The sequence below is a fragment of the Notamacropus eugenii genome, chromosome 5, assembly GCF_028372415.1.
Source record: "Notamacropus eugenii isolate mMacEug1 chromosome 5, mMacEug1.pri_v2, whole genome shotgun sequence".
Taxonomy (NCBI): domain Eukaryota; kingdom Metazoa; phylum Chordata; class Mammalia; order Diprotodontia; family Macropodidae; genus Notamacropus; species Notamacropus eugenii.
In genome coordinates this window covers 371,188,105-371,213,652 of record NC_092876.1, presented here as the reverse complement: position 1 = coordinate 371,213,652, position 25,548 = coordinate 371,188,105, and the positions used below count along the sequence as shown (strand labels likewise).

At 40.1% G+C, this 25,548-nt stretch overlaps 1 protein-coding gene across 4 annotated transcripts in view; it reads left to right on the top strand.

Annotated features, from left to right (window-relative positions):
• Window positions 1-5,660: 5,660 nt before the first annotated feature.
• RAI2 (retinoic acid induced 2) overlaps window positions 5,661-25,548 on the top strand; it is a 124,329-nt gene continuing 104,441 nt past the window's right edge. For 2 of the 4 annotated variants that reach the window (XM_072614222.1, XM_072614220.1), the window contains exon 1: window positions 5,661-6,161. Coding sequence is in view for 2 of the 4 variants with exons in the window: in XM_072614220.1 (XP_072470321.1) it covers window positions 6,080-6,161 (82 nt within the window). In the remaining 2 variants the exon portion in view is untranslated. Of the gene's footprint in view, window positions 6,162-7,200; window positions 7,276-25,548 lie in introns of all 4 variants that reach the window. The other 2 variants (XM_072614219.1, XM_072614223.1) reach the window with 2 other exon arrangements.

Below are 25,548 nucleotides of genomic sequence, written 5' to 3'. Positions count from 1 at the left end.
ACTTCTCTTCCTCCCTCCCTCCCCACCCACCCCCATTGGGAAGGCAAGCAATTCAATACAGGCCATATCTGTGTAGTTTTGCAAATGACTTCCATAATAGTCGTGTTGTGTAAGACTAACTATATTTCCCTCTATCCTACCCTGCCCTCCATGTCTTCTGTTCTCTCTTTTGACCCTGTCCCTCCCCAAGAGCGTTGACTTCTAATTGCTCCCTCCTCCCACTGCCCTCCCTTCCATCATCCCCCCCACCCTGCTTATCTCCTTCTCCCCCACTTTCCTGTATTGTAAGATAGGTTTTCATACCAAAATGAGTGTGCATTTTATTCCTTCCTTTAGTCGAATGTGATGAGAGTAAGCTTCATGTTTTTTCTCTCTCACCTGCCCCCTTTTTCCCTCCACTGAAAAGTCTTTTACTTGCCTCTTTTGTGAGAGATGATTTGCCCCATTCCATTTCTCCCTGTCTCCTCCCAATATATTTCTCTCTCATCCCTTAATTTTATTTTTTTAACATATGATCCCATCCTATTCAACTCTCCCTGTGCTCTCTGTCTGTATGTGTGTGTGTGTGTGTGTGTGTGTGTGTGTGTGTGTGTGTGTAATCCCACCTACTACCCAGATACTGAAAAAAGTTTCAAGAGTTACAAATACTGTCTTTCCATGTAAGAATGTAAACAGTTCAGCTTTAGTAAGTCCCTTACGACTTCTCTTTGCTGTTTACCTTTTCATGCTTCTCTTCATTCTTGTGTTTGAAAGTCAAATTTTCTTTTCAGCTCTGGTCTTTCCATCAAGAATGCTTGAAAGTCCTCTATTTCATTGAAAAACTATTTTTTCCCCTGAAGTATTATACTCAGTTTTGCTAGGTAGGTGATTCTTGGTTTTAGTCCTAGTTCCTTTGACTTCTGGAATAGTATATTCCATGCCCTTCAATCCCTTAATGTAGAAGCTGCTAGATCTTGTGTTATCCTGATTGTATTTCCTCAATACTTGAATTGTTTCTTTCTAGCTGCTTGCAATATTTTCTCCTTGACCTGGGAACTCTGAAATTTGGCCACAGTGTTCCTAGGAGTTTCTCTTTTTGGATCTCTTTCAGGAGGGGATCGGTGGATTCTTTCAATATTTATTTTGCCCTCTGGTTCTAGAATCTCAGGGCAGTTTTCCTTGATAATTTCATGAAAGATGATGTCTAGGCTCTTTTTTTGATCATGGCTTTCAGGTAATCCCATAATTTGTAAATTGTGTCTCCTGGATCTATTTTCCAGGTCAGTTGTTTTTCCAATGAGATATTTCACATTCTCATTCATTTTTTCATTCTTTTGGTTTTGTTTTGTGATTTCTTGGTTTCTCATAAAGTCATTAGCCTCCATCTGTTCCATTCTAATTTTGAGAAGTATTTTCTTCAGGGAGCTTTTGAACCTCCTTTTCCATTTAGCTAATTCTGCTTTTTAAAGCATTCTTCTCCTCATTGGCTTTTTGAACCTCTTTTGCCAATTGAGTTAGCCTATTTTTCAAGGTGTTATTTTCTTCAGAATTTTTTGGGGTCTCCTTTAGCAAGGTGTTGATCCACTTTTCATGATGTTCTTGCATCACTCTCATTTCTCTTCCCAATTTTTCCTCCACCTCTCTTACTTGATTTTCAAAATCCTTTTTGAGCTCTTCCATGGCCTGAAACCACTGAATATTTATTTTAGATGTTTGGGATACGGAAGCCTTGATTTTTATGTCTTTCCCTGATGGTAAGCACTGTTCTTCCTCATCCAAAAGGATGGGAGAAGATATCTGTTCACCAAGAAAGTAACCTTCTATAGTCTTACTTTTTTTTTCCCTTTTTTGGGCATTTTCCCAACCAGTTACTTGACTTTTGAGTCCTTTGTCAAGAGTAGGGTATGCTCTGGGGATCTGTAAGATCTCAGTTCTTCCAAGGTGGCACAATCAAGCGTGTACACTGGTCTGGGAGGAGTGAGAGATTTTTGTGCCCAGAATCTTAGCAGATTTTCCTCTGCACCAGCACCTGGCCTCCAGTTCAGATAAGCTGTGGGGGCAGGGCTGCCATTCAGTGTGAGATAAAGATCAGCTGGTGCATGGCCTCTACACAGGGCTGAGGTAAGAATCAGCTGCTCAGTGCCCCCAGGGGTTTTATGATCCAACAATGGATGTGGGCTGCTGTAGGGGCTGCTGTGGGAACTGCTGCCACCTGCCCAATGTGGCCTCTGGGGCAACTGTCTGAGGCTAGAGCTATGAGACCCTTCTCCTTTCTCAGCCAGCTGAAAAAACTCTGTCACTGACCTTGGGTGCCTGTGGGTTAAGGGATCTTCAAACCACTGTTACTGGGACTGGAGATTCCATCCCCAAGGCGTGGTCATCCTCCTCCCAGAGCCGAGCCAAGGCTGGGCTGGGCTCTGTTCCATGCAAGGTGCGACAGACATTTCCCATGGGCCTTTCAGGTCACCTTGGGCTGGAAATCTCCACTCTGTTGTTCTGTGGCTTCTGCTGCTCTAGAATTTGTTGAGAGTCTTTCTTTACATGTATTTTATGGGCTGTGGGGGGAGAGCTAGCATATGTGTATCTTTTTACTCCATCATCTTGGCTCTGCCCCCCCAAAACTACAATTTCTTAAAAGCAGTGTTAACACATTATTAACAAACCTTAGGCTGCTAGCAGGATGGGGGAGGGGGGTGGAAACATTGTGGATAGTGTTTCCTGGCCAGATAGCTCTGTTCTCCTCAGTTCTCTGTTCTTGCTCTTATAACACTGCCGCACCTAAGTTTCTGTTTCCATGGAAGCTTTCATTAGACAGAGGACAGACACTTTTCCTAAATGCCTTTTGAGTCTGGGACCAGGGGTGTGCTGGTAAATGTTTTACAACTTTAGGGGTAGGATAGGATATTCAAGACACTTTTCGATTTAATTTGCTTTATTAACACTTTCTTACATTTAGAAAATCAAAATCAATGAAGCCATGATTATTTGCCAATTGCTGAGGTGTAAATGCTCACACTGAAAATTAAACAATCTGTTCTTGGGAAAAGATTCTAGCTGGCTCCAACACACTGCTGGATTAGGACCCTGATGTCTGCAGCACAGTGTAGTTAAGGACCTAGGTTCAAGCTGCACTGCCTATTAGCTATATTATGTTAGATGTCACTTAACCTTGCTCAATTGATTTGGAGAGAATATGTGTACTATCCACCTCAGAATGTGGTGAGAATCAAATAAGATGATTTAATTAAACTCAAAAAATTAAGTTCCTACTATGTGCACATCCCTGTGCCAGTTCTAGGAGCACAAAGCAGAAAAAAGATTCAGTCCCTAACCTCAAGGAACTTAGAGACTACTAAGTGAGACATGCCATGCACACACAATTAAGCATGATGTGAAGTAAAACATGATAGCACTAAAGGAGAGATCCAACCTAAGTACTCTAGGAAAAACTGGGGAGGGAGAGATCACTTTCAGTGGCTGAGATCAGGGAAGGAATCACTGAGGATATGGCACCTGAGCTGAGCTTTGAAAGAAGAGAAGGATTTTACTAGCCAGAGAACAGGAGGGAGTGCATTCCAGGTGAATGCACAAAGGCGGGAGACAGCAGGATGAGATCCGGGAACAGCTGTTTGTGCGCTAGGACTGGAACATAAAGTGCTGAAAGGGCCCAATTTGAAATAAGGCTAGAAAGGTAGATGGGAGTCAGACTGGGTGTGGATGACCTTAAATGCCAAACTAAGGGGACTTTTTTTTTTTTTATCCTGCAAGAAATGGAAAGTCACTGAGGTTTATGAAGGGGAATATGGGCTTTATACTTGTAAAGTCCTATATAAATCTTGACTCTTAGTTTTTCTTGTTATTTTTTGGTAGGTATCTATGTCAATGTATTTCTGTGAAGGATAATCCACCTATCCCATATTCTGTCTCTGAAAGTGGCAGCAAAGAACATAGGTCACCCTCTATAACCCTTTGTAGAGGTTTTATCAGAATTAAAAGCTTAGGAATGTTCCCTCTCGCCCCCCAAAAAATTGCTATCTATTTTAATGACCCATGAACTTGTCTAAGTACATCAATTCAACTAGATACTTTTAGCGGTGACCGCAGCAAGGCTTTTAACCTCACATAACCTCAGTCTGCTCATCTGTAACAGGGGGTAATAATATTTTCACTGTTAAATAAGGTGGTTGGGGCGGAAAGTGTTCTGCATTAAAGTATTTTATAAATGAGAATTGTTGTTGCTATCAGTCAAACTCTGCAAGGTCTTTAGCACCTAGGAGACCACACTAACCACTATCACTACCACTACAACCACTCCAGCAGAATGCAATTGCCCTGGGAGCAGAGCATAATACCTCGCACATAAGTAGGTGATTAATAAAGGCTTGTTGAATTTGAACTAGATTGAACTCAAATATTTGGCAGTGTTCTCATTTTAGATCCTTGGATTCCAAATTCAGGCTTCTATGACACATTTATGGAAGAACACATTTCCTTCTAAAGATGTTATTAATCAGTGGATGGGGAGGCAGAATTAAGACCTCCACTGTTGTTATTTCATAATTATTTTTCCCTCTCTGCCCTGATATAAGTTGTATACTGCTAAATTTTACCTTATTCCTCCTTTCAGAAAAGAAAATTAAGTTTCTCCCCTCCCCCAAAAAATGCCACATTGGGCTCAAAAGACAAATCGGTTAGAAATAGACCCTTTTGAAGTGGAAATTTGTGTTCCCACACTAACTATAACTGGACCTGTCTCCAACCTGTCTTCCTTATCCTGGATAAGGAAGCACCATAAGCAACACCAAATTCTATATCAGAATATAGAATCACAACACTTTCAATGTTGGGATTTATATAGGTTCAAAATTTCTGAAGGGAGAATGAAATTCAGGATTCTCGGTGCCTTAAAAAATGTCTGATTTGTTCAATCTTATCCTCTAAAAAGTGTTTTTTCGGTTTCGATTTAAAAAAAAAAACAGGCAAAACTGTTACAGATTTTAATGTAATGTGGCTGCATCCTGTGCTTTAGCAGCACTATTTTCTGTGGTTGAGGCTTTTTTTTTTTTTTTTTGGATGGCCTATACAACTACCAGTACTGGGTCCATCTAGAAATGGTTTTCATATTCTAAGATCTTATTTTAGAGAGGGAATTCTACTTTTGGGATGTGAGAGATCTTTCTTAAAACCTCAATCGGCATTTGAAATTTCTCTTTGTGTCTATCTCTCCTTCAGGTTCCTGTAGCCTTCCTTCTATCCCTCTCTTTATCCTTTCCTTTCCTTTCTTCTCAGACATCATGGCCTTTTCCTCCCATCCTGACTGTAGTTGTCATCCTTCTCATGTCTGGATTTGATTTCCAGTCTTCTGTTTCCCTCACCCTTCCGTCCCCCAAACCCACAGCTTCCCTTCACTGCTTTTTCATGTCTTCAAGTTCTCTTAAGGCGAGACCCCAGGCGACTCCTTCACCGTCTCTCCTTGTTCCCTTCCCTTTGGTCACCTCTTCCTCCAGCTTGGCCCACAGAGGAGGTGAGGACACCTGCCTCAGCTTCTTCTACTCTTTTCCGCTTTTTCCCCTTTTCCTTTTCCTATCCTGCTCCCTTCTCTTCCTCCTCCTCTCAGTCCTCCTACACCTCCCCCAAGCCCTCCCCTTCCCCGCCTCCTCCCTCCCACTTGGCTCCAGCCAGGGAGAGAGAGCGAGCCAGAGAGCTGGAGAGATAGACACAGACACACAGACACGCTCACGCACATACACACACACACACGCACACGCACACTCAGACTCCCGGCGGTGGCGACAGCGACAGCGGCTGCGACTCCTCCAGCTGTGCACCCCCCGCCAGGCGGGCGGCGGCCCCGCGGAGACGGAAGGGCAGGCAGACTAGAAGCCCGAGAGTTCCAGCCTCAGCCCGGGCCCCGGCCCCCCTCCCCCCGGAGGAGGCAGCAGCCGCTGGGAGCCCCAGGGTTGGAAGGGGGTGCTGGTGTGGGGGCAGGGTGGGGGGCAGCCGCTGTCCCCTGATCCCTCTGCTGGCGGCGGCGGCAGCAGCGGCCGCAGCGGCAGCAGCGGCAGAGGCAGACGCCACCAGCGAGGTGACACTGCGGTCCATGGAAGGAGCTCCCTTGCGAGCTCCCAGCGGCTGCAGCGGCGGCGACAGCATCTCTGCGGGTCCGGAACCAGCAGCGCGAGGTAAAAGTCCGGCCAGCGATTACAGCTCAGGGAGAGCGGGGATGGAGGAGGAGGGAAAGGCAGCGCTCGGAGGCACCGAGCTATGCAGAGCCACATACAGACACATACACCCACACAATCACCCACTCTCCCCCCACCCCCACCCCCGCACACAACATACACCACAGCGCGGATGTGTTGCGTAGCTGTCACACCTACGGTAGCGGTAGCAATATCCATCCAAGTGGTAGCGTGGTGGAAGGTAGGTAGGGAGTCCAAGTCCCAGAAGAAATCGTAGCAGCGGTGAGCCAGGGTGGGGGGAAGGGGCGGGGGATCGAGGAGAGGTTGTGCTGGGTCGTGATAGTTGATTTTTGTTGTTTGGGGATGGGAGGTGGGGGACGAGGAAAGAAAGGAGGAAGGGGAAGAGTTGAGAAGGAAAGGAGATGGTTACAAGATACCGATAACGAAAGCAACGGGCCCCGGGGAGCCCGGGGGGGGGGGGGGGGCGCTAAATCAGAGGTGGGATCCGCGAAGTGGCAAACTGATTATAGGGAGAGGTCCAGGTTGGTCTGTTTACGGGGCAGGATTGGGGTACTTTGGTGCCTGGAGGCGTTGATGGTGCCATTGAGAAAGAAAAGGCAGCGGTTATTTAGGGGAGGAAATGTAGGGTGGGGGAGTGGGTTGTCCTGTCATTTCTTAGAAGGTAATGTTAAAAGACCGACAACTAGAATAGGGTGGGTACTTCGCAGGTTGTCCCTGCTGACAGGTCGGTCTCCCCAAAGAGTATGATGCTTGGTGGGGACTTAGGACTAGCCTACGTTCTATTGGAACAGAAAGGCGGCTTTGTAGGGGGCTGCAGGGTGGGGTGGGGCGGGGCAGGGGTAGGAAAGTGATTTTTTTGTATGTGTGTAGTCATTTTGGGCAGATACTGAGCTAGAGGATTGAACGGGAGAAGGCTGGTAGGGCAGATGCAGCAGCGTTTGAAGTGACTCTTTAGTAATAAAATTGCGTTTGGGAAAAGAGATTATGGAGCTGCAGCTTTTTTTTTTTTTTGCCCTAGCCGGAAGAAAATTATGCCTTCCAGGCTCCTTCAAAAAATGGATTCTATTGACGTATATCATGCCGCACTGGAAAGGTTGGTTGAAACTTGGATTCTGCCAGATTCCTCTTTGTGACTTTTTGCTAGCGCATAGAATCCCGAGCCATAGGCCAAATCGCCCGATTCATGCTTATCATCCCCCTACCTTTTCCCCAGAAATAAACGTCATCTTTTGCCCAGGCATCAAATGCCTAGAACTGAGACATACAGATTCTTGGGGTAACAGGGTTTCCCAGTTTGGGCTGTCTGCCACGTTCAGGGCTCAACAGCTTTACCGTTCCTTGAATTTGGATGCATTTCAGTTCTGCCTTTGGTGTGTCTTTTCCAGCCGAAGGAGTTAATTTCGTTTGTGCAGAGGGTTGTTTGTGGGGAAGGTGGAGAGAGAAGGTTGTTTTGGGTGTGTATATGTGTGTGTGTGTGTGTGTGTGTGTGTGTGTGTGTGTGTGTGTTTCTTTTAATCCATAACTATTGTTCCACCGGTGCCCGAAAGAGGTTTGCATGGTTAGTGAAATGAAATCCCGTCACAGTTGCTGTTTAGGGTTAGAAATGTTGCCAAACAGCTGCTGCTTTGTGTTTGAGAGAGAGAGAGAGAGAGAGAGAGAGAGAGAGAGAGAGAGAGAGAGAGAGAGAGAGAGAGAGAGAAGGTGTGCGGTGGAAAGGATTGTCACCCTGTACATAGCACAAATTTGGTCTCCCTCTGCAGCCTGCCAAACTTTTATGAATATTCCTTTTGTAAGAATGAAAAGCTTAATTGATTCAGTACACTTTCCAAGTGAGCAAGCATCTTTACATTAACAATGGCTTAAGAACTAAAATCAAAAAGGGAGGGGGAGGAATAAAAAATGAACACCATGGTTAATAATTAATTTTTATTAATTTATTAATCACTATCAGCCCGTATTGTATTTAGCTCTTTCTTCCAAAGTCAGGTAGAAGAAATGCATACAGAACCAAGCTGAATTTGCAGCAAAACCTAGGAATTTGTTAGCTCCATGGATAAGATTTCTGGGAATGGAAATTCTCATCTCTCCTCTTTGTAATGGACCCAATGATTGCTTGCTCTGAACTAGGCAATCATGGCTTATGAGCTGCTGCGTCAGTGCTCAGCATCCTGAGCTCACATTATCTGGCATTTTAAAGTATGTGTAAATATTTTGCTGAAGATAAGCTACATCAACAAAATGATACCCGGTAGAGACCAAGTGTGCAGTGATGGTAAATAGATATGACCAAGCAAAGTTTTGATAACCACTTATTCTCATGACCCCTTCTATTTCATTTTTCTTTGTTTTTGTTGGTTTAACATTATCTCATATCCTCTGGTATTATCCCTTTATTTAGCTGATTCTTGAAAGCTTATCTTTGGAGCACAATTGAAAAACAGCCAGCAGGAAGAAAATCTTTTCTATCACATATACTTCCCTTACTTTTGAAGAGCAATTTAAGTGCCCTCATATTCAATATGATCTCTATAAATCCTAGGAAGGGCAGGTTATTATCTCTATTTTACAGATAAAATTGAGGTTCAAAAGGTTATAAGGACTTGTCCAAGGTCTCACAGATAGTTGATTACAACCAAGTCTTCTCACTTCTGGTTCTTTGCTCCTTCCACCACAGCACACTTCCTCTTCAGTTAAGTGACTTTGATAAGTTTAAAAATATAGTAATAAATGTATCTTTGTTACATGAGGTGAGAGCCATCTTTTATAGCTTTTGTAGTAAGGAGAAGGAAGGAATGAGACAGAGACAGAGAGACAGAGACAGAGACAGAGAGAGACAGAGACAGAGAAAGAAAAGGAGAGAGAGAGAGGGAGAGAGAGAGAAGAAGGGAGAAAGGAAGGGAACAATTTACTAGAGTCCCTCTATATTTGTGTATAATGAAAATACTTTTTATCTTGTCTCTTTAATGTTTTTTTTCAAGGGTGAACGTATGGAATTCTGCCACTGTGGGGAACTGGTGATGTTCCAGAAATCACAGAATAAGGCATATTAAGTGTCAGCTTCCATACCCCACTGTAACAATGAACTTGCAGTCACATCCTGCTATAGACTGCTATAGACTGGGAATGTGCTTTAGAGCAGGTTGACAGTTGTTTGGTTTCTTTGCAGTACGGGCAGATGTCCACTAGGGGCTTCATTGAAACAGTTGTCGCATCTTGCATGTGACCAAAGGCAGCAATTAAACTGACTCAAGGTGCCATTTTGCCCCCAATCATGCCACCTTTTTGTGCAAAGAAGTCACAGATTTCCAAGAGTTTTGTCAGTCTGGAAAGCCCAGTACCAGGAACGAAGAAGAAGATAATTTTCTAGGGCATGCTGTTTGCTAATAAGAGAATGAGAGATTGGAAAATACTGTTTGTGTTTATACTCACATGTATGTTCTGAAGACAATCACATTGGTCATTTGCCAGTTGCAGAAAAAGTTGCAAGACCTTACATGACAAGGGGGAGGACAGAGTAATATCAAATGGGATAATGATTGTAAACTGCTTTGTGAATCATAAACTGCTCTGATAAGCTATCATTATTATTGGGAGTATAATAACAGGCGATATCAGGAGATCTGTTATTAAAATGTCTTGAAGTTCAAGGTGGAAGACAACTTGGTGTAGTGGAAAATGGGCTGAATTTGAAGTTAGAAATATAAGCCCCTGCTCTGTCTCCTACTATCAGTATGACCTTGAGCAAATGTATTTTCTCTGGGTTTCAGTTTCTCCATTTATAAGTGAGGGGGTTGAGTTGACCAGTGAGGTCCCTTTTACCTCTAAATTTATTGAGCATTTATGATTAGGACCCAAATCAATATGGTCCTCAAAAGAGGAATATTATATCTGCTTTACAATGTAGTTAAAAAATAAAACCTCCATTTCTATAGCTGTTAAGTGACTAGATGACTGAAGTAGGAAATAGTGAAGGTCTTTTACCTTTAGGATAGGGATTAAAGTAGTGGGAACAAGTAAGAGCAATAGAGAATTCCCATACTGTCTCAATGGCCAGAACAGAAAAACAGTCCCACTGCACTCCCTTGGTAGGAGATTTATCAGGAAAGACATATTTCCCTGAAAGGGAAGATGCCTTAAGTAGGCTTTTGCTTTCCAGCTCCTCCCACATCTGCAGGATCTGGCCAAATATGTAGATTTTAATATGGTAGATAACTTTCCAATAGCCTGTCCAAATCCCAGTCTTTGCTGGAAATAGTTTAAAGAGGTGACATTCCCCCTCTATTTCCTCAAGCTCCTGCTTTTTTTCCCCAATGAGGGCATAGTTTCTGGTCCCTCAACAAAAGGAGGTACTTGATTTAAAATAAAATTTCACTTGGCTGATCTGAGATCCTTTTCCCACATGGGAAGTCTAAGAAGATATGTTTCATTCAGTTTTTCTTATGTTGAATAAAATCTAGATATGTTAGTTGGAATATTGGTATGTCAGAAGATTGTGAATTACTTTCATAGGACCTTTAAGCTAGAAAGTATCTTAGAAATTATCTAGATCACTGTTTCCCAAATTGTATTTTCTGGGTCTCTGGTGTTCTGCACAGTGTTAATGGAATTTCCATGAGAAAATGTCTGTGTTCATACTATTTCTCCCTTAAGAAAAAAACATGAAATTATTTATTCATCAAAAGTGCTTATTGTGACATCAGTTTTATTAGGCTTAATTCCCTCCCTTCTGTTCTAGAACATCCCTGATTCCTACCCCTTTTTTTGAGCCAGCTAATTATAAGATCTATTGATATATTTTAAGCCAAAAATGTTTTATGATCAGATTGGTCTGGAAAATGTTGATCCCTCTTCTCTGATAAATGTTTAATCCCTCTTCTTTAAAATAAGGACACTGTGGCATGGAGAAGAGAGATGATCTACTTAAAGCCACACAGCTAGTATACAGCAGAGAAAATTGGCTTCCAATTTCCTATTTTGATACTCATAACTTTGTTTTCTGAAGGGTAATATTTTTAGCAAATGAGGCCCAGAGATAATGTGCTTCTACCTCTCCCAATATTTGGTTTTCCACACTGCACGTTGAAAGATAGAAGTTGCTGGAATCCCAAATATATTCAATGCCCCAAGGGTCCTTAAATGACAAATCATTGTATTTATACCTGAGAGCTCCTGGGGCCTGGGACCTCAAAAAGGATCAGGGAAATGTGGACAACAAAATGGGAGCTGACTGAGACTAGTTGAGAAATCATGACAAGAAGAGGACAGGAGAAATTAAGGGTGGGGGAGAAATGTTTAATCATGCTGTCCTCATGAAGAAAAGTTTGTGCTAGGTCAGGTTCAGGATTAAGAATGATTTTTAGTTGAGGACTAAATAGACAAATGTGAAGTTCAGTGATAGACTTCACATTGCCCAAGATAATGCAGGTAACAGGTAACAGGTGACAGAATCAAGATTTACTCCAAATCCTATGTTCTTGCCACTGTAGTGGAGAGTTTTCCAGAGGGCACAAGGGCAAGACTGGTAATTAATCTTTGGATAACCCCACCAATGGTTGCTATCTTAAATCCTGTTACCTGATTATCTTCCTAAACTCATGTCATCTTGCAGATGATATCTATGACTATATAGCCACTATTTATCACCCTCTCAACAGAAGACCAGTCTTTCATTTTCAAGTGCTTACTGGACAACCACGGCTGCCCACACATCATGGCTTTGCTATCACTTCTGTATAAATGTCTCTCAGATCTGTATCTCCAATCCGAATGCTTCTCCTGAGTGCCAACTCCATACTTCCATCTGCTTTCAGAACACTAGGGAGGCAGCATGGGTACAGTGGAATAGCATTGGTTCTGAAATCAGACTCTGGGTTCCAGTCCCTACCTCTGATGCTGACCACTTGTGTGACCTTGGGAAAATCACTTAACCTCTCTAGATGTCATCTTTACCTTGAGTAGGTTGGACTAAATTGCCTTGGTATCTCTTCCAGTTATGATTCCTACTAGTACCTCAAGCCCAGCATGTCAAAAACTGAACTCATTTTCTACTCCAAATTTGCCCCTTCACTTCTTTCTTTTCACTGATGTTACCTCCATCCTCCCAGTCATCCAAGTGCTTTGGTTCTCTGCTTTTTGACTCAATTCCCTGTATCCAAATTGGTTGCAAAGTACTGTTGATTGTCTCTGGTCAGTTTCTCTCACATCTGTCCCTTTTCCCCATTTCCATCATAGTTCAAACCCTCATCACCTCTCTGCTGGATTATTGTAATGGTCTCCTAACTGACTTTCCTGTCTCTAGTCTATCCCCTTCTCCAGTCTATCCTTTTACACTGTTAATTCAGTAATATTCCTACAACACTGTTTTGTAAACCTCTACTCAAGCTTTTCAGTGGCTCTTCATTAGCTACCAAAATAAAATGGAAACTCCTTAGCCTGGGATTTTAGGTCTCCACAATTTGGCTTCAATCTACCACTCAAAACCTTCTCACACTATTTTCTGTTATATACACTAAGCCAATTGTACTACTTATTCAGCTAATTGAACTGCTAATTACCCCTTATTCTTGCCCTACCCTCTTCTCTCTCAGACTCAATATTAAAATGAATTTCTTACTTCCACCATCTCCATACAGTTTTCCCATATCTTCTCCTTTCCCAACGCTACCCTAGTGAAAGTAATATCTTCCCACCTTGAACTTCTCCTTATCACATGCTCCCTTGTGTCATAGTTACATATATGTGTGTGTTGCCATTCAGTCATTTCAGTTCTTTCCTCTCTTCACGACCCCATTTGGGGTTTTCTTGGCAAGGATACTGGAGCAATTTTTCATTTCCTTCTCCACCTCACTTTACAGGTGAGCAACTGGGGCAAACAGGGTCAAGTGATTTGCCCAGGGTCACACAACTAGGAAATGTCTGAGGCCAAATCTGAATTCCAGAAGATAAGTTTTCCTGCCCCCAGACCCAGCACTGTCCACTGGGCCACCTAGCTGCCTCTGCGTATGTGTATATGTATATACATATATTCTTATATGTAAATATATTTCTGTATGTGTGTTTATATATATATGTGTGTGTGTATGTGTATATCTGCATTAGGTAAACATATGCAGATATATCCATATCTGTATCTGGTTTATCCCTCTAGAGTATAAGCTCCTTGAAAACATCTTTGTATGCCCAGTGGCTAGCACAGAGCCATATATATAATATATATAATAGGTGCTTTAAATTTTTCTGTCGATTCAGTTTTAACGTAAGCAAGACTCGATTGTAAGTTCCTTTACTGGATTATACAATAGGGTGTCAAGGGAGGTGAAACCATACATTATTAATCCTTTCATTTATCCTAGTGACTTAGCAAGGCACTCTGCACAATTGATACCTAATAAATGTTTGTTGAATGAATGACTCAAGATCCCTTATTATGTGATTTGAAATTGTGGATTTAACTCAGCTAGAACACTACTGTATCACACACCTTTAGGTACCCTAGGCAGGATATAATAACAGCTAGTAAAGAAATTAAATTGGCAGCAGCAATAGTATTTCTGAGCTCCATACATGATCCTTCTTCTTATCAATAGGCCAGGAATACAAACTTGGGTTCAGACAAGCACACACACACACACACACACACACACACACACACACACACATCCATATACCTAATTTAATAATGTTTCCTGTATCTGGTTCACTAAATTAGATTGCAAATATGTAATTGTCATTGAAATAACTTGGATGAATTTGGTGATCATCTATCACAGATTATTGTCTGAACAAGCAAGGTTGGTGGTGGACCAGGATCCTAATTCTACCTACCATCTTAGAAACAGTTCTCCCAATACAGAAAAAATTACAGTACTCAAAACCCCCATGTCTCTGTTGCTTCACAATATTCCGTGATGCAGGGGATCTTTTGGAAAGCTCACTAATTTCATTTCAACAGCTGAAAAATCAACAAGCATTTATCAAATACCTATAACATGCAAAGCACTCTGCTAGGTTCTGGAGTACAAGGATAAGACATTCTTTGTCTTCAAGTAGCTTATATTCTGCTAAGGTTATGTAACATGTATACAAATAAGTAAATACATAGTATCTACGAAGTTATTTCAGGGGGATAGAACTCTAACAACTGAAGAATCACACAGATACACAGAAACATACAAATGCCCACATATACACACGCCACGCAAATTAGTGCGGTGATTTTGAGATATTCTGGTTCATGATTCAATGAGTGAATTTTGGACAGTACAAAATTCAAACTGTCACATCCCCTCCCTTCTGAGCATTGGTATGACTGGTAGGCTATTTCCAGGAACTATGCATAGCAGCCTAACGCCTGTTGGTTGTTGACTACTGGAGTGGAGAGAAGTGAGGTATCCTGATTAGAATATATCTATTCCTTCCAGTTCTGTTGAAGATACATATACTGCTTCAAAAATACGATGCAATGCAGAGAAGAGGTTTTTCAAGGGGCAAAGAGAAAGGAGGAATTTTATAGCCTATGTAAAGTATTCAAATGATATTTTGAGTCTTCATCCTGCAAGCCTGTATATTTAGAGACTGGCTGAAAAAACTTTCAAGAGATAGGGTCCTAAGGTCCAATTCTGACCATATATCACTGCACTCTCAAAAAGCTATCTTCAGTAGCTTTCTGGTCCCTAGGATAAAATGCATACTCCTCAGCTTACCATTTCATCTCTCTTCATTGTGGTCCCAGTCTACCTTTCTGAACCTATTTCCTACTACTCTCCTTCATGCATTCTATATATCAGTCAAATTTGGAGTATTAACTCTTTCCCCAAAGCAATAGTCAATTTCCTGCCACCAAGTATATGTACAAATAGTCCTCCTTGCCCAAAATGAATTTCTTCTTCATCTCAGTTTCAGAATTTTTATCTTCCTTCAAGACCCAATTCAGACTCCATTTGATTCTCCATTCATATGGCTACTGCCTTAGGCCAGGTCCTAATCAGCTTTCACCAGAACTAAGGCCTCTTATATCCAGTGTCTCCTCTCTCTAATATTCTCCTACACATAAAATTCCAAAATAATCTTCCAATGGCCCAAGTGTGACCATATTACTCAAAAATCTTCAGTAGCTCATTAATCTTGGGATACAAGATGGTCTACTAGAAAAGGCCCTACTTTTAGATCTGGGTTCCAATCTTAAATGTGCCATTGGACTTTGCATAAGTCACTTTTTGCCTCAGTTTCCTCATCTATAAAATGAAAGTGTTGGATCAGATGTCATCTAAAGCTCCTTACAATCTATGATTCGTATTGGCTCTCAGATAAAACACGCATTCCATCAGTCTAAGACTCTCATTCTTAATTATTTTATATTATTCCTTTTCATGCTCTTTAAAAAAAAAAAGAAAAGAAAACCTGTCTATTAGCTTGTTCTACAACTCAATATTCCCTTGAAGAGCCTATTTTCATACACAGAACATACTCCTTCACCTCCTGCCTCTTAGAATCTCCAGCTTCCTTTGAAATAAGCCTTTAAGGCTTATTTCAGGTGTCACCTATTATGCAAGCTTTTCCTAATTCCTTCCTCCTCCCCACTCCCAGTTGTTAGTGCTTCTTCTTCAAAATATCTTGCATTTGTGTGTACATATTTTATTTCTTCCTTAGAATATAAGCTCGTTGAAGGCAGGCACTACAATTATCCCTTCCACATTGCAATCGTGGTTTGGATATATCAAGGGTTGGCATAAGAAATTAAAAGAGAATATTTGGGGAGTTTTTCAGAAGCTGCAGACAACATGCAAAGGCCAGCACACAACACAGAAAAAGCTCAGAAATTCAAAATGCATAAAATATATGTATAATATTGTATATCAACATATTTTATATTTTAATACCATTTATTTAATACCAATTATAATTCAGACTTCTTCTCTGGTCCAAAGGGAGGGATAAAATAATTTACACAGATTTTCCAGATTATGGGGTGCCACATCTCTAACCCCAGCTATGTGGAAGGGATAACTGTATTTGTTTTCCTACATTTGGATTCCCAGGGCTTTCCATGCTATATGTATTTAATAAAAGTTTACTGAATTTAATTCAATTGAATTTTTCATTTTCCCATGATTTATCAGGAAAGTTATGGTTTTCCAAACCTCTAGTCAGCTTCTGGTCAGTTCATAACTTATAATGATTCATAATTTAAAGCTGGAAGGGACCTTAATATTTAAAGATGAAAAGAACCTTAGAGTTCATCTCACACAGCTTCTGTATCTTATGAGTAAAGACCCCGTAACCCTTGAGATGAAGGCCACACAGGTAATTTGAACTCAAAACCTCTGGCTCCAAATCCAAGGTTGTTTCCATGGTGCTGGAATGTTTTCCAAAGAATGGGTCAAAGCAAGACTGATCCACAGCAAATTGTGACAGAGCCTTGCCTCTGTTAGGAATCCCTTTTTTTCCATAAAGTGCCCTCATACCCCACTCCCCATCAAAAAGTTGCTTGTATTAACTTTCTTAAACATTAAAGTACTTGCTGCTGCTTGCTGCTGTTAGAGAACCTTGACATCAGGAAGGTTATGCCATGACATGCAAATGAAATGGATTTAATTGAGTGAAGGTGTCACCAGCCTCGCTTTCTCCTCTGGAGTCATCTAGGTCCAGTGGCCAGATATGAATCAGGACAACTGGAAATGACCCAGGATGCAGTGGGGGACCTTGGCCTTGTGAAGCTAAGATCTTTAACAGGTCTCAGTTTGACTGAGGCTTATTAAGATATCAATGACTAATAAAAGCTTAAAGTGTTACCCTTCCTAGGGGAGGGGGGAGGGAATAAGAATTTATATGGTAGCTGCTATGTGCCAGGTACTATGCTAAACACATTAGAGATATTTTCTCATTCCTAGGGATCTTTGCATTTTGATAGTATACAATTAAGAGATAAAGATCTATGGATAGAACTTTAGGCATCTTCCAGTAAGATGAGGAAAGAGAAGAGATGGATATAAAGTTCTAACTAGAAGAAAAGATTAAAAAATAACCCTAACAGCTCTTTTCTGTCAACTTTGGTCTTAAAATCCCTTTTATATAATTGACACTTATACAGCGCTTTACCTACAGTATCTCATTTGATCATCATAATAGAATTACATCTTTGAGACAGTACATGAATTGCCCCAAGTCACAGAACTAGTCTGTGTCAAAAGTAAAATAGGAATTTGGGTGTCCCCTTGCCCTAAGTTCACACTTAATTCCCATACTCTATTGCTTACATGAGGGTAAGACTCTGAAACTGATGTCCCATGTATGATTTCTGGATCATCCACAGTTTTCCTTTTTCTAGGCTATTCCCTCTTCCAGTATTACGTACAATGGAGTCTTGGCAAAAGGCAAACAGAATTTGAAGGTCATTCCCATGAGAGACTTTTCCACTGGATCATTTTATATTTGGTATAAGTAGAAAACTCCTGGGGCCTTTATTCAGTGTAGGGCCCCCTTATATGAATAGATGAAATAATGAAATTGGGATCAAAGATGATGATTGATAAGATTGGGTGAGCCCTGGGGCTCACAGGTCACATAGGGCACTTCCCCCAAAACAGGAACTTTGGCTGACCTCACCCAGGCTTGTTGGAAGGAGGTCATTTTCTTTCCCATGGTAAAGGCAGATTGTTTACAGGAGCACACGAAGAATATTGCATTCCAGGGGAAAAATAATTAATTAGCAGCCAGAGCTCTGAAAAGCCTCTCCAGCTGCACTCCCTCAACTGTTCATTTTCAGCATCCGAATCAACCCTGGGTGGCAAGAAGGGTTCCTTTATTATTGGTGGTGGTAGTGATGGTGGTGGTAGTGGTGGTGATGGTTGTTGTTCTGCTTTTTGTGAGGAGGGGGTTTCTTCCACCCCCCTCAACCTCTCGCCTTTGTGTATCTGACTACTTCCCTTCGAAATTCAGAGAAAGGAATGGCAATCTCGAAAGGCTCTTGACAGTTTTGTAGTATAACCATCAGGCACTGCCTTTCAGAATCCTTTGTATTTTCAAGAGCCAAGTTGTAAGATGATGGCGCACCCTGGGCGTTCATCAGCTGCCAACCTTGCATTCCTCTGGCACGTCTATGCACTGACAATTCATCCTGGTGCAACATTCTAGAGCTGAAGGGAGGGCTTTTAGGAAATTGCTAATAGTGACCACTACGTCTGCCCCTAAGAAGCTTTGAAAACAGTTTATTGAAGGAGAAAACAAAGCAACAAAAACCTCCAGCCCAATCTAATACCTAGACTTAGGGCTCCGAATTCCTTTTGCCCACTATTAAACGAAACAGGGGAGCCAATATGCAAGCCATTGTCTCAGCATCAAGGGCATTTGGAAAGTTAGAAAGGCAGAACCAAAAGAATGGGCTTCCTGTATTGCAGCCCAAAGATGGATCGGTTTGAGGGCATCCAGCAAACCTTCGGGGACTCAGCAAGCCCTTCTTCTTTTGGAGGGTCCCCTTTAAAATGATATTCTTTGAATGCTGGAAGATGAGCGCCCAGCTGGACAGAGTGTGTAGAGACGACTTTTCCCAGGGTCAGTGTTTTTCTGTAATTGCAGGCGAAGCAAAATAGAGCAGTGTATTGATCTTGGTCTCATATGGAATTGAATATAAAAACATTTTATTTTGCCATATATTAATTTCTATCCCATGAACCATGTAAAGGGAAACTTTATTTTTTTAATTAATCTTCCTTGCCCCCAGTGCTACTTCCTCAGAGCACCGATTACCCAGTGAGAAGCTATTTCACCTCAGCAGAAAGAAGATAATGATTATTTATTAGTTTCTCATTAGACCAACCATTGATTTCAAAGGAAATAGGGTCTTCACATAGTGAGTGCTGTTATTCACATTCAGGAAGGTCAAATATTTGGACTTTATTCAGAGCAATATTTGGCATTAGATTTGTGATTTTAAAATTGAATTTAAAGATTAATGTGTATATATACATATATCTGCTTAATATACCTCTGTATGCAGTTTTTAGTATGCTTATTAGGATTGTAAAACTTTAGAATTAGATGAGTCCTTAGAAATCCTCTGGCCCAAATCCTCATTTTACAGGGATTGGAAACTGAGGCCCAGACTGATTAAATAGCTTGCCCATTTAGTAACTGGCCAATGTAGTGAAACATTCTGAGTCCAAATTTCAATATTTATTCCATCATATCACCCTGATATATTTATGCACTTAATTTGTACCTAACAATATTAAAATTTTGACAGATATGTCTATAAGATTGTATTATCTAGGTAGTTATTGTATTTTATGTTTGTTTAAGCAGATAATTGCATAAATAATTGGTAATTTCTGGAAACAGCCTGCTAGCTTAAGTTTCCTCGGGTCTGTCATATAGAAGAGACTTTTCCTTTCTTAATTCTTTTTCACATTCTCTTGATTCAAGTCCATACTCCCAAATCATCTGACACTTTTCTTCTGTTTCCCCTATTCCACACACTATAATTTCTAATAGAATGTTCTCTTAGCTTAAGCCAATTAATTTGACCCTTTAGTGTACTTGGGAGAGAACTGATCAAAAGATAGTAATAGCTTTGCTTCAGATTTTAGCATCTCTTTTACCCTCCACTAACTTCTAAATTTTACAGTCCTGTTGAGAGTATGAATCTGTTCTGGGAAGATAGATATATTTTGCAAAATTACTAGAAATGGAAGCCTTTTTTCTAAGTAGATTTTTCTTTTTTAAAATTTGTTTCTACTCAGTAATCCTCTTTAGGTCATAACTTTCTGGGATATTCAATGTCAGTAGAGATTCTCAGATCTACTAACTGGGACCTGATGATTTTTTGATTAAAAAATGTTAATAGGAAAATGCAATTAGTTTACACTGATAGTTTTCTAAGAAATAAACTTTGTTTTTTCACATGAAACTCCCAAGGATCTTTTTTCTAAGTCTTCTAAGCCTAGTAAAGAAAGACTGATTAAGATGGAAAAATACCATCCATGTCAATATGGCCCAGGCAGCCAAGTCCTTTAATTTCAGGGGGCAGACAGCTTGAGGCCCTGGAGGGGAAGGGGGAAGTGTTCTCTTGGACATGTCTATTTATTTTTCAGATAAGCCAAGGGAAGGAGATCCTTTCTGAAACTGTCCTATAAAAGTCTAGAATTTAAATTTTTAGAAAACACCATATTTATAACTTTTTTGCTGTTGTTTACACCACCTTCATCTCAGGATATATGCCAAGGGTATGCTGGTAATAATTTAACAATCCAGTCTCTGAAAATATACCCATGACACACTTTTAACTTTCAAGTTAAACTTGCATTATTAATTGCATTATTAATTTTCTCCATCATTTTCTTCAGTTTGGACAATCAATAAAATAAAAAAAAAACAAGCCTAGATTTGTAGTGTTTGCCAATCTCCAAAATATAAATGCTCATTGAAAATTTAACAATCAGAATTGGTCAGAGCTGACTTTAGTGCACCACCAATATCCTTCTCCACCACCTCCTTACTCCCATCCAACTTTTATTGCAAAGATTTAAGAAGACAGACATAAAAAAGTTCAGCAAAAGCAATATATTGATCATGACAAACAGTAAATGTATTATTTCACACCCATAGTCCCACACCTCTGTAAAGAGGAAAATACATTTTTCCCCCAGTTCTCCTTAGTAGTCAAGATTGGTCATTATAATTGCATAGAATTAAGTTTCAGATTTCTGCAAAAAATTTTCCCTAGAATCAAAACTTAAATGTAGTACTTCTCCAGGCTTAGCTTGTATGCAAGGAAACTATGATAGGGGAATTGTGTACACACACATATACACACACACAGAGGCCAAATAATGCTTGTTATCTGAGTGTCAGAAGAAGCAGTTTTAGTCTTCAGTGTCACAGTTAAAAGGGAGGTTTAGAATTCTGTTTTAAAGGAAAAAGTATTTTCAGTATATTTAGTCTGGGAAGATAAATAATTGATTAAAAACATATGACATTTGGTAATTCTTAGGGTTCAATTGCTAGCAGATCTCAAGACAGGGCACATATGATGGATGCGACACTGCTAAAGGAAACAGGACCATAAATCTGGGGCCTAAAGACCAGTTCCATCGGATAGAACATTGCCTCTGCTGCTAACGCACACCCGAGGAATGGTGTGTTGTTAGTCAAAATAATGGCAGTGAGAATGACTGTGAAAAACATTTAGGTCCTTGTCATAAAAATGCAAACAGTCTTCCTGCAATAGGGATAAGCTAAGTAAACTCTATTGCAGCTGTATCAAGTAGAAACAGATTTGAATTTGGACCTTTTTTATAAAAAAAAATTGAGATGCTTATTTATAGCAAGTTGGACAAAGTCTGCCACTATCTTTCACAGTTCTGGAAGAGTGTTTCCCAGATGGCGCCATTATTAAGCTCGGCTGAACCTGTCCTGACTTTGAACAGTTTATGGTGACTGGAGATAAACCTGGATTTATTTTTGCAGATTAAAATGGTCATTGATTAGTTAACCATTGATGGATGGGAATAGTGTTAGCCCACATGATATATTTTGTGTTTTATGAATTATTATACATAGTAGGGATGAGTGAAAAAAATTTGAAATAGAGGCATACTTGATCGATTTTTATCATTTTTCTCTGAGCATTTAAATTTTGATAAGAAAAAATAAATAAGATAAATGTGCAAAAGTGAACTGATATTTTTAAATTTTGGCAAAAGAAAATTTTAATAAAAGAGTCCCCCCTCTACTAGGCTTCTGAAATGATTCTATATTTTTAAAAAATGTGCAAGAACAATTCAAATTCACTACAGGAAAAAAACTTATTCAAAATCTACTCACTTTTCAGATGATAATATCTTTAAATATTAAAATATTCAGGTCTGAAAGTTTGCTTAAGGATCTTTCATATTTCATCCTTTGTATTTTTAAGAAGGTTCCCACATACTTACAATTAGTAATGCCAGTAAGACAATGCTTGTCCTTATTATTCATACCTAGACCTTAAGCCTTATTTACACGATTATGATATAAGTTTAATTCATTCAAGCTAACATGTACCAAGTGCCTCTGTGTAAAGCACTGTGCTTAGGGGCTGAGGGTAATGGAAAGTGTCGATAAGATTCATTCTCTGCCCTTGAAACTTACAGGCTAGTAGGAGGATAAGGCACATACACAGATAAGTATAATACATTAAAGTGGTGCAGAAAAAAATGTGTGGTAAGAGATGGGGGAGGAGGAAAATTGTTACCCCCAGAAGGTCAGAAAAAGGTGGATAGAGTATCATGTGAGTTGGGTTTTAAAGGTAGGTTAGTAATTCAGCAGGGGAAAGGGGGAAAGGCACAATATTCTAGGCATGGCATGAGAAAAGACATAGGGGCCAAAAAAAATATGCAGTATGTCCAGTCAATACCTCAATTTCCTTACCACCTATTCTCTCAATAACATCTGCAATCTGGCTTCTGCCCCCCACTACTTTATTAAAGTTATTCTCTCTAAGATCACCAGTGACCTCTTAATCACTAAATTCAAAAGCAGTCTAATTTGTCTAAACTCAAGCATAGAGTATAGAGGAGTGTAGTATGAGATGAAGATGGAAACTAATCATATTAACGACAGTAAGAATAGCTCATATTTCTATAGCACTGCAAGGTTTGCAAATCACTTCCTATATACATATATACATACATACCTAGAGTCTTAGAGTAGTTTTAAGCTATACCAAGAAGACTTTGGGGATATACCTTATTGTCTCATTTGAAAGACAGAAAGGCATTAGATGGTGAAGGACTATGAATAAAATAATAAAGTTGGAACTTTGTTCAGGGAGTTATCGAAGCCTTATGAGCAGAGGAGTGTTAGAACAGCATCTGAGTTTCGAGAAATTTGCCTGGCAGTGAGATAGATAATGGAGTGGAGGTGAGAAGATCTATAAGATCATTACAATAATAATCAGGCAGATGGTATTGAGGGCCTCTTCGAAGTTACTCGTAGTAAGAATAGAACAGAAAGGGGCACATGCAGGAGAGTGCACTGGTTGCATCGAGAGGACTTGACAACTAGGAGAAAGAAAAAGAAAGAGAAAGAAAAGATAACACCAAAGCTTTGAACATGACAGATGAAATGAATGATGACAGAAATAGTAATATTGGAAGAAGGAATAGATTTGGGGAAAAATTAAACTTCAGGGGGTTTGGGGAGAGCAAATGCATTTATTAAGTGCCTACCATGGTAGGCCACGCACTGTACTAAGCACTTTTTACAGATATCTCATCTGAGCCTCACAACAGCCCTGTTGTTATTATCCCCATTTCACACTTGAGAAAACTGAGGCCAGCAGAGGTTGAGTGACTTGCCAAGGGTCACACAGCTAATAAGTGAATCGACCAGGGCAAATTCATTAGCATAAATAAAAGACACCTCAAAAGGTACGCCCCAATGGTAGTGAATCAACAACTCTCTGTCTCTGTCTCTCTCTGTCTGTGTCTCTGTGTCTCTTTGTCTCTGTCTCTGTCTTTGTCTCTCTCTCTCTCTCTCTCTCTCTCTCTCTCTCTCTCTCTCTCTCTCTCTCTCTCTCTCTCTCTCTCTCTCTCTCTTTCTATCTTTCTGGCTCTGGCTCTCTCTGGCTCTACCTAAAATATAACTTTTTCCATTCTCCCCTAAGTTTGTTTTTTTTTAATGATGTGACCTTTTATATTTCAGCTTTATGTCCTAAGCTCCTGTGGAGCTTATTATGGTATATGGTTTAAGTTACTGGTCTAAAGCTAATTTCTGCCAAACTGCATGAAGGCAACATATTAATATGCTAAATAAACTAAGAAAAATTTCAGTTGATAGCCAGATTATAGGTCATATTTATGAGATAGATTGATGATGAAACAGGCTTCTTAAATTATTTGTAAAAATTTCATCACCTAATTTCTGAGGAAAAAATGGTAAAACAAAAGCAAAAACAAACAGACAGAGAAGCCAGAGCCACAATAGTCCAAAGGGATCACACAATCAGACATTGACAAGATTAGATAACCTGACTGTTTTTTCAACACTGTTAGGATCATGTGAAAACACAGGAGACTGTCTCTTACAGTTCTACATAGTTGTTCTGTGCTGTTTTGTTCTGGAGTGTATGTGTATAAGCTTGTGTGTGTATGTGTGTGTGTGTGTGTGTGTATACACACATATGTGGAGGGATCATGTGGGCATAGAAAGTTATAAAATTCCTTGGGGGATTTTCTGATGAAAAACAATTCAAGACCTGCCAGTGTAATATAATGATCCTTCCCTGGGGTGATAACATTAGAATAGAGGTTAAAGAAAAAGAAGAAAGATATCCACATATTCAAGAAAATGAGACTTACTGGACATTGGATCTAAAGATTTCCAACCTTCTTTTGAGGCTCTTAAATTCAAATTCTCCTTGAGAAATCGGCTTATGTCAAGTTGCCACCTTAGATGGTCCCAGAGAATGGTATGGTCATTCTGCTTTCCTGAAGGTATGACCAGTTGCATAAATACTGGTTGGAAATCAGGATGTAGTGACCCATGCAAGTTGTGAGGAAAAGCCATAAACCCAAAGAAAAAGTTCATTCCATGATTTAACTACCCATATATATGTGTGTCTATGTGTGTGTGTGTGTGTGTGTATATATATATATATATATATACATATATGCACACATATATATATACACACACACACATATATAAAATGTATCCTGATTCCCTGACCTTATACATTACATAAAAAATTCGTATGTGTGTATATGTCTGTGTATGTATCCTGATTCCCTGACCCTATCCAGCACGTTAAAAAAAAGTCCCTACAAAGAATAGAATATTGTCAATCTTTGTCTCAGTGTTCTTGGACTTAGGTTCAAGGAAAGGCATTTTTTTAAGTGATATAATTCAGTGCTAAACTGTTGCCTCCTGCTATTCAGCCAGTCAGTCAACAATATTTACCCAGCCCAGCTAAGGAGAGTTCAGAGTTCACTAAAGTGAAACTATGATATGCTCAGACTCATTTCCACACTCCTTATCCCTTGAGACATCCCTATCCCAATCAGAATGCTTATTCAAGCAGCAATTTATATCTGGTCACTCCCTTGGCAGTTGTTTCTTAATGCGTTAATTGTAATTATCAGGTCCTTGGAGAGAAGATGTAGAGTTAGGTTGTTTGAAGGAAAAGGCAATATTCCCAGCCACTGGTTGGACATGCATGATGATTAATGAAAGCTTGGATGGAAACAACCTTTCCCCTCCTGTATCTAGTATAGCCAATAAGATGAAAAACGAGCAAGAAATACAACTGGGAAGGAAACATCAAATTAGCAAAGAAATGGATAATGTGGCTATGGTTTGTATCTTTTTATTCAGTGCATTCCAAGGACAT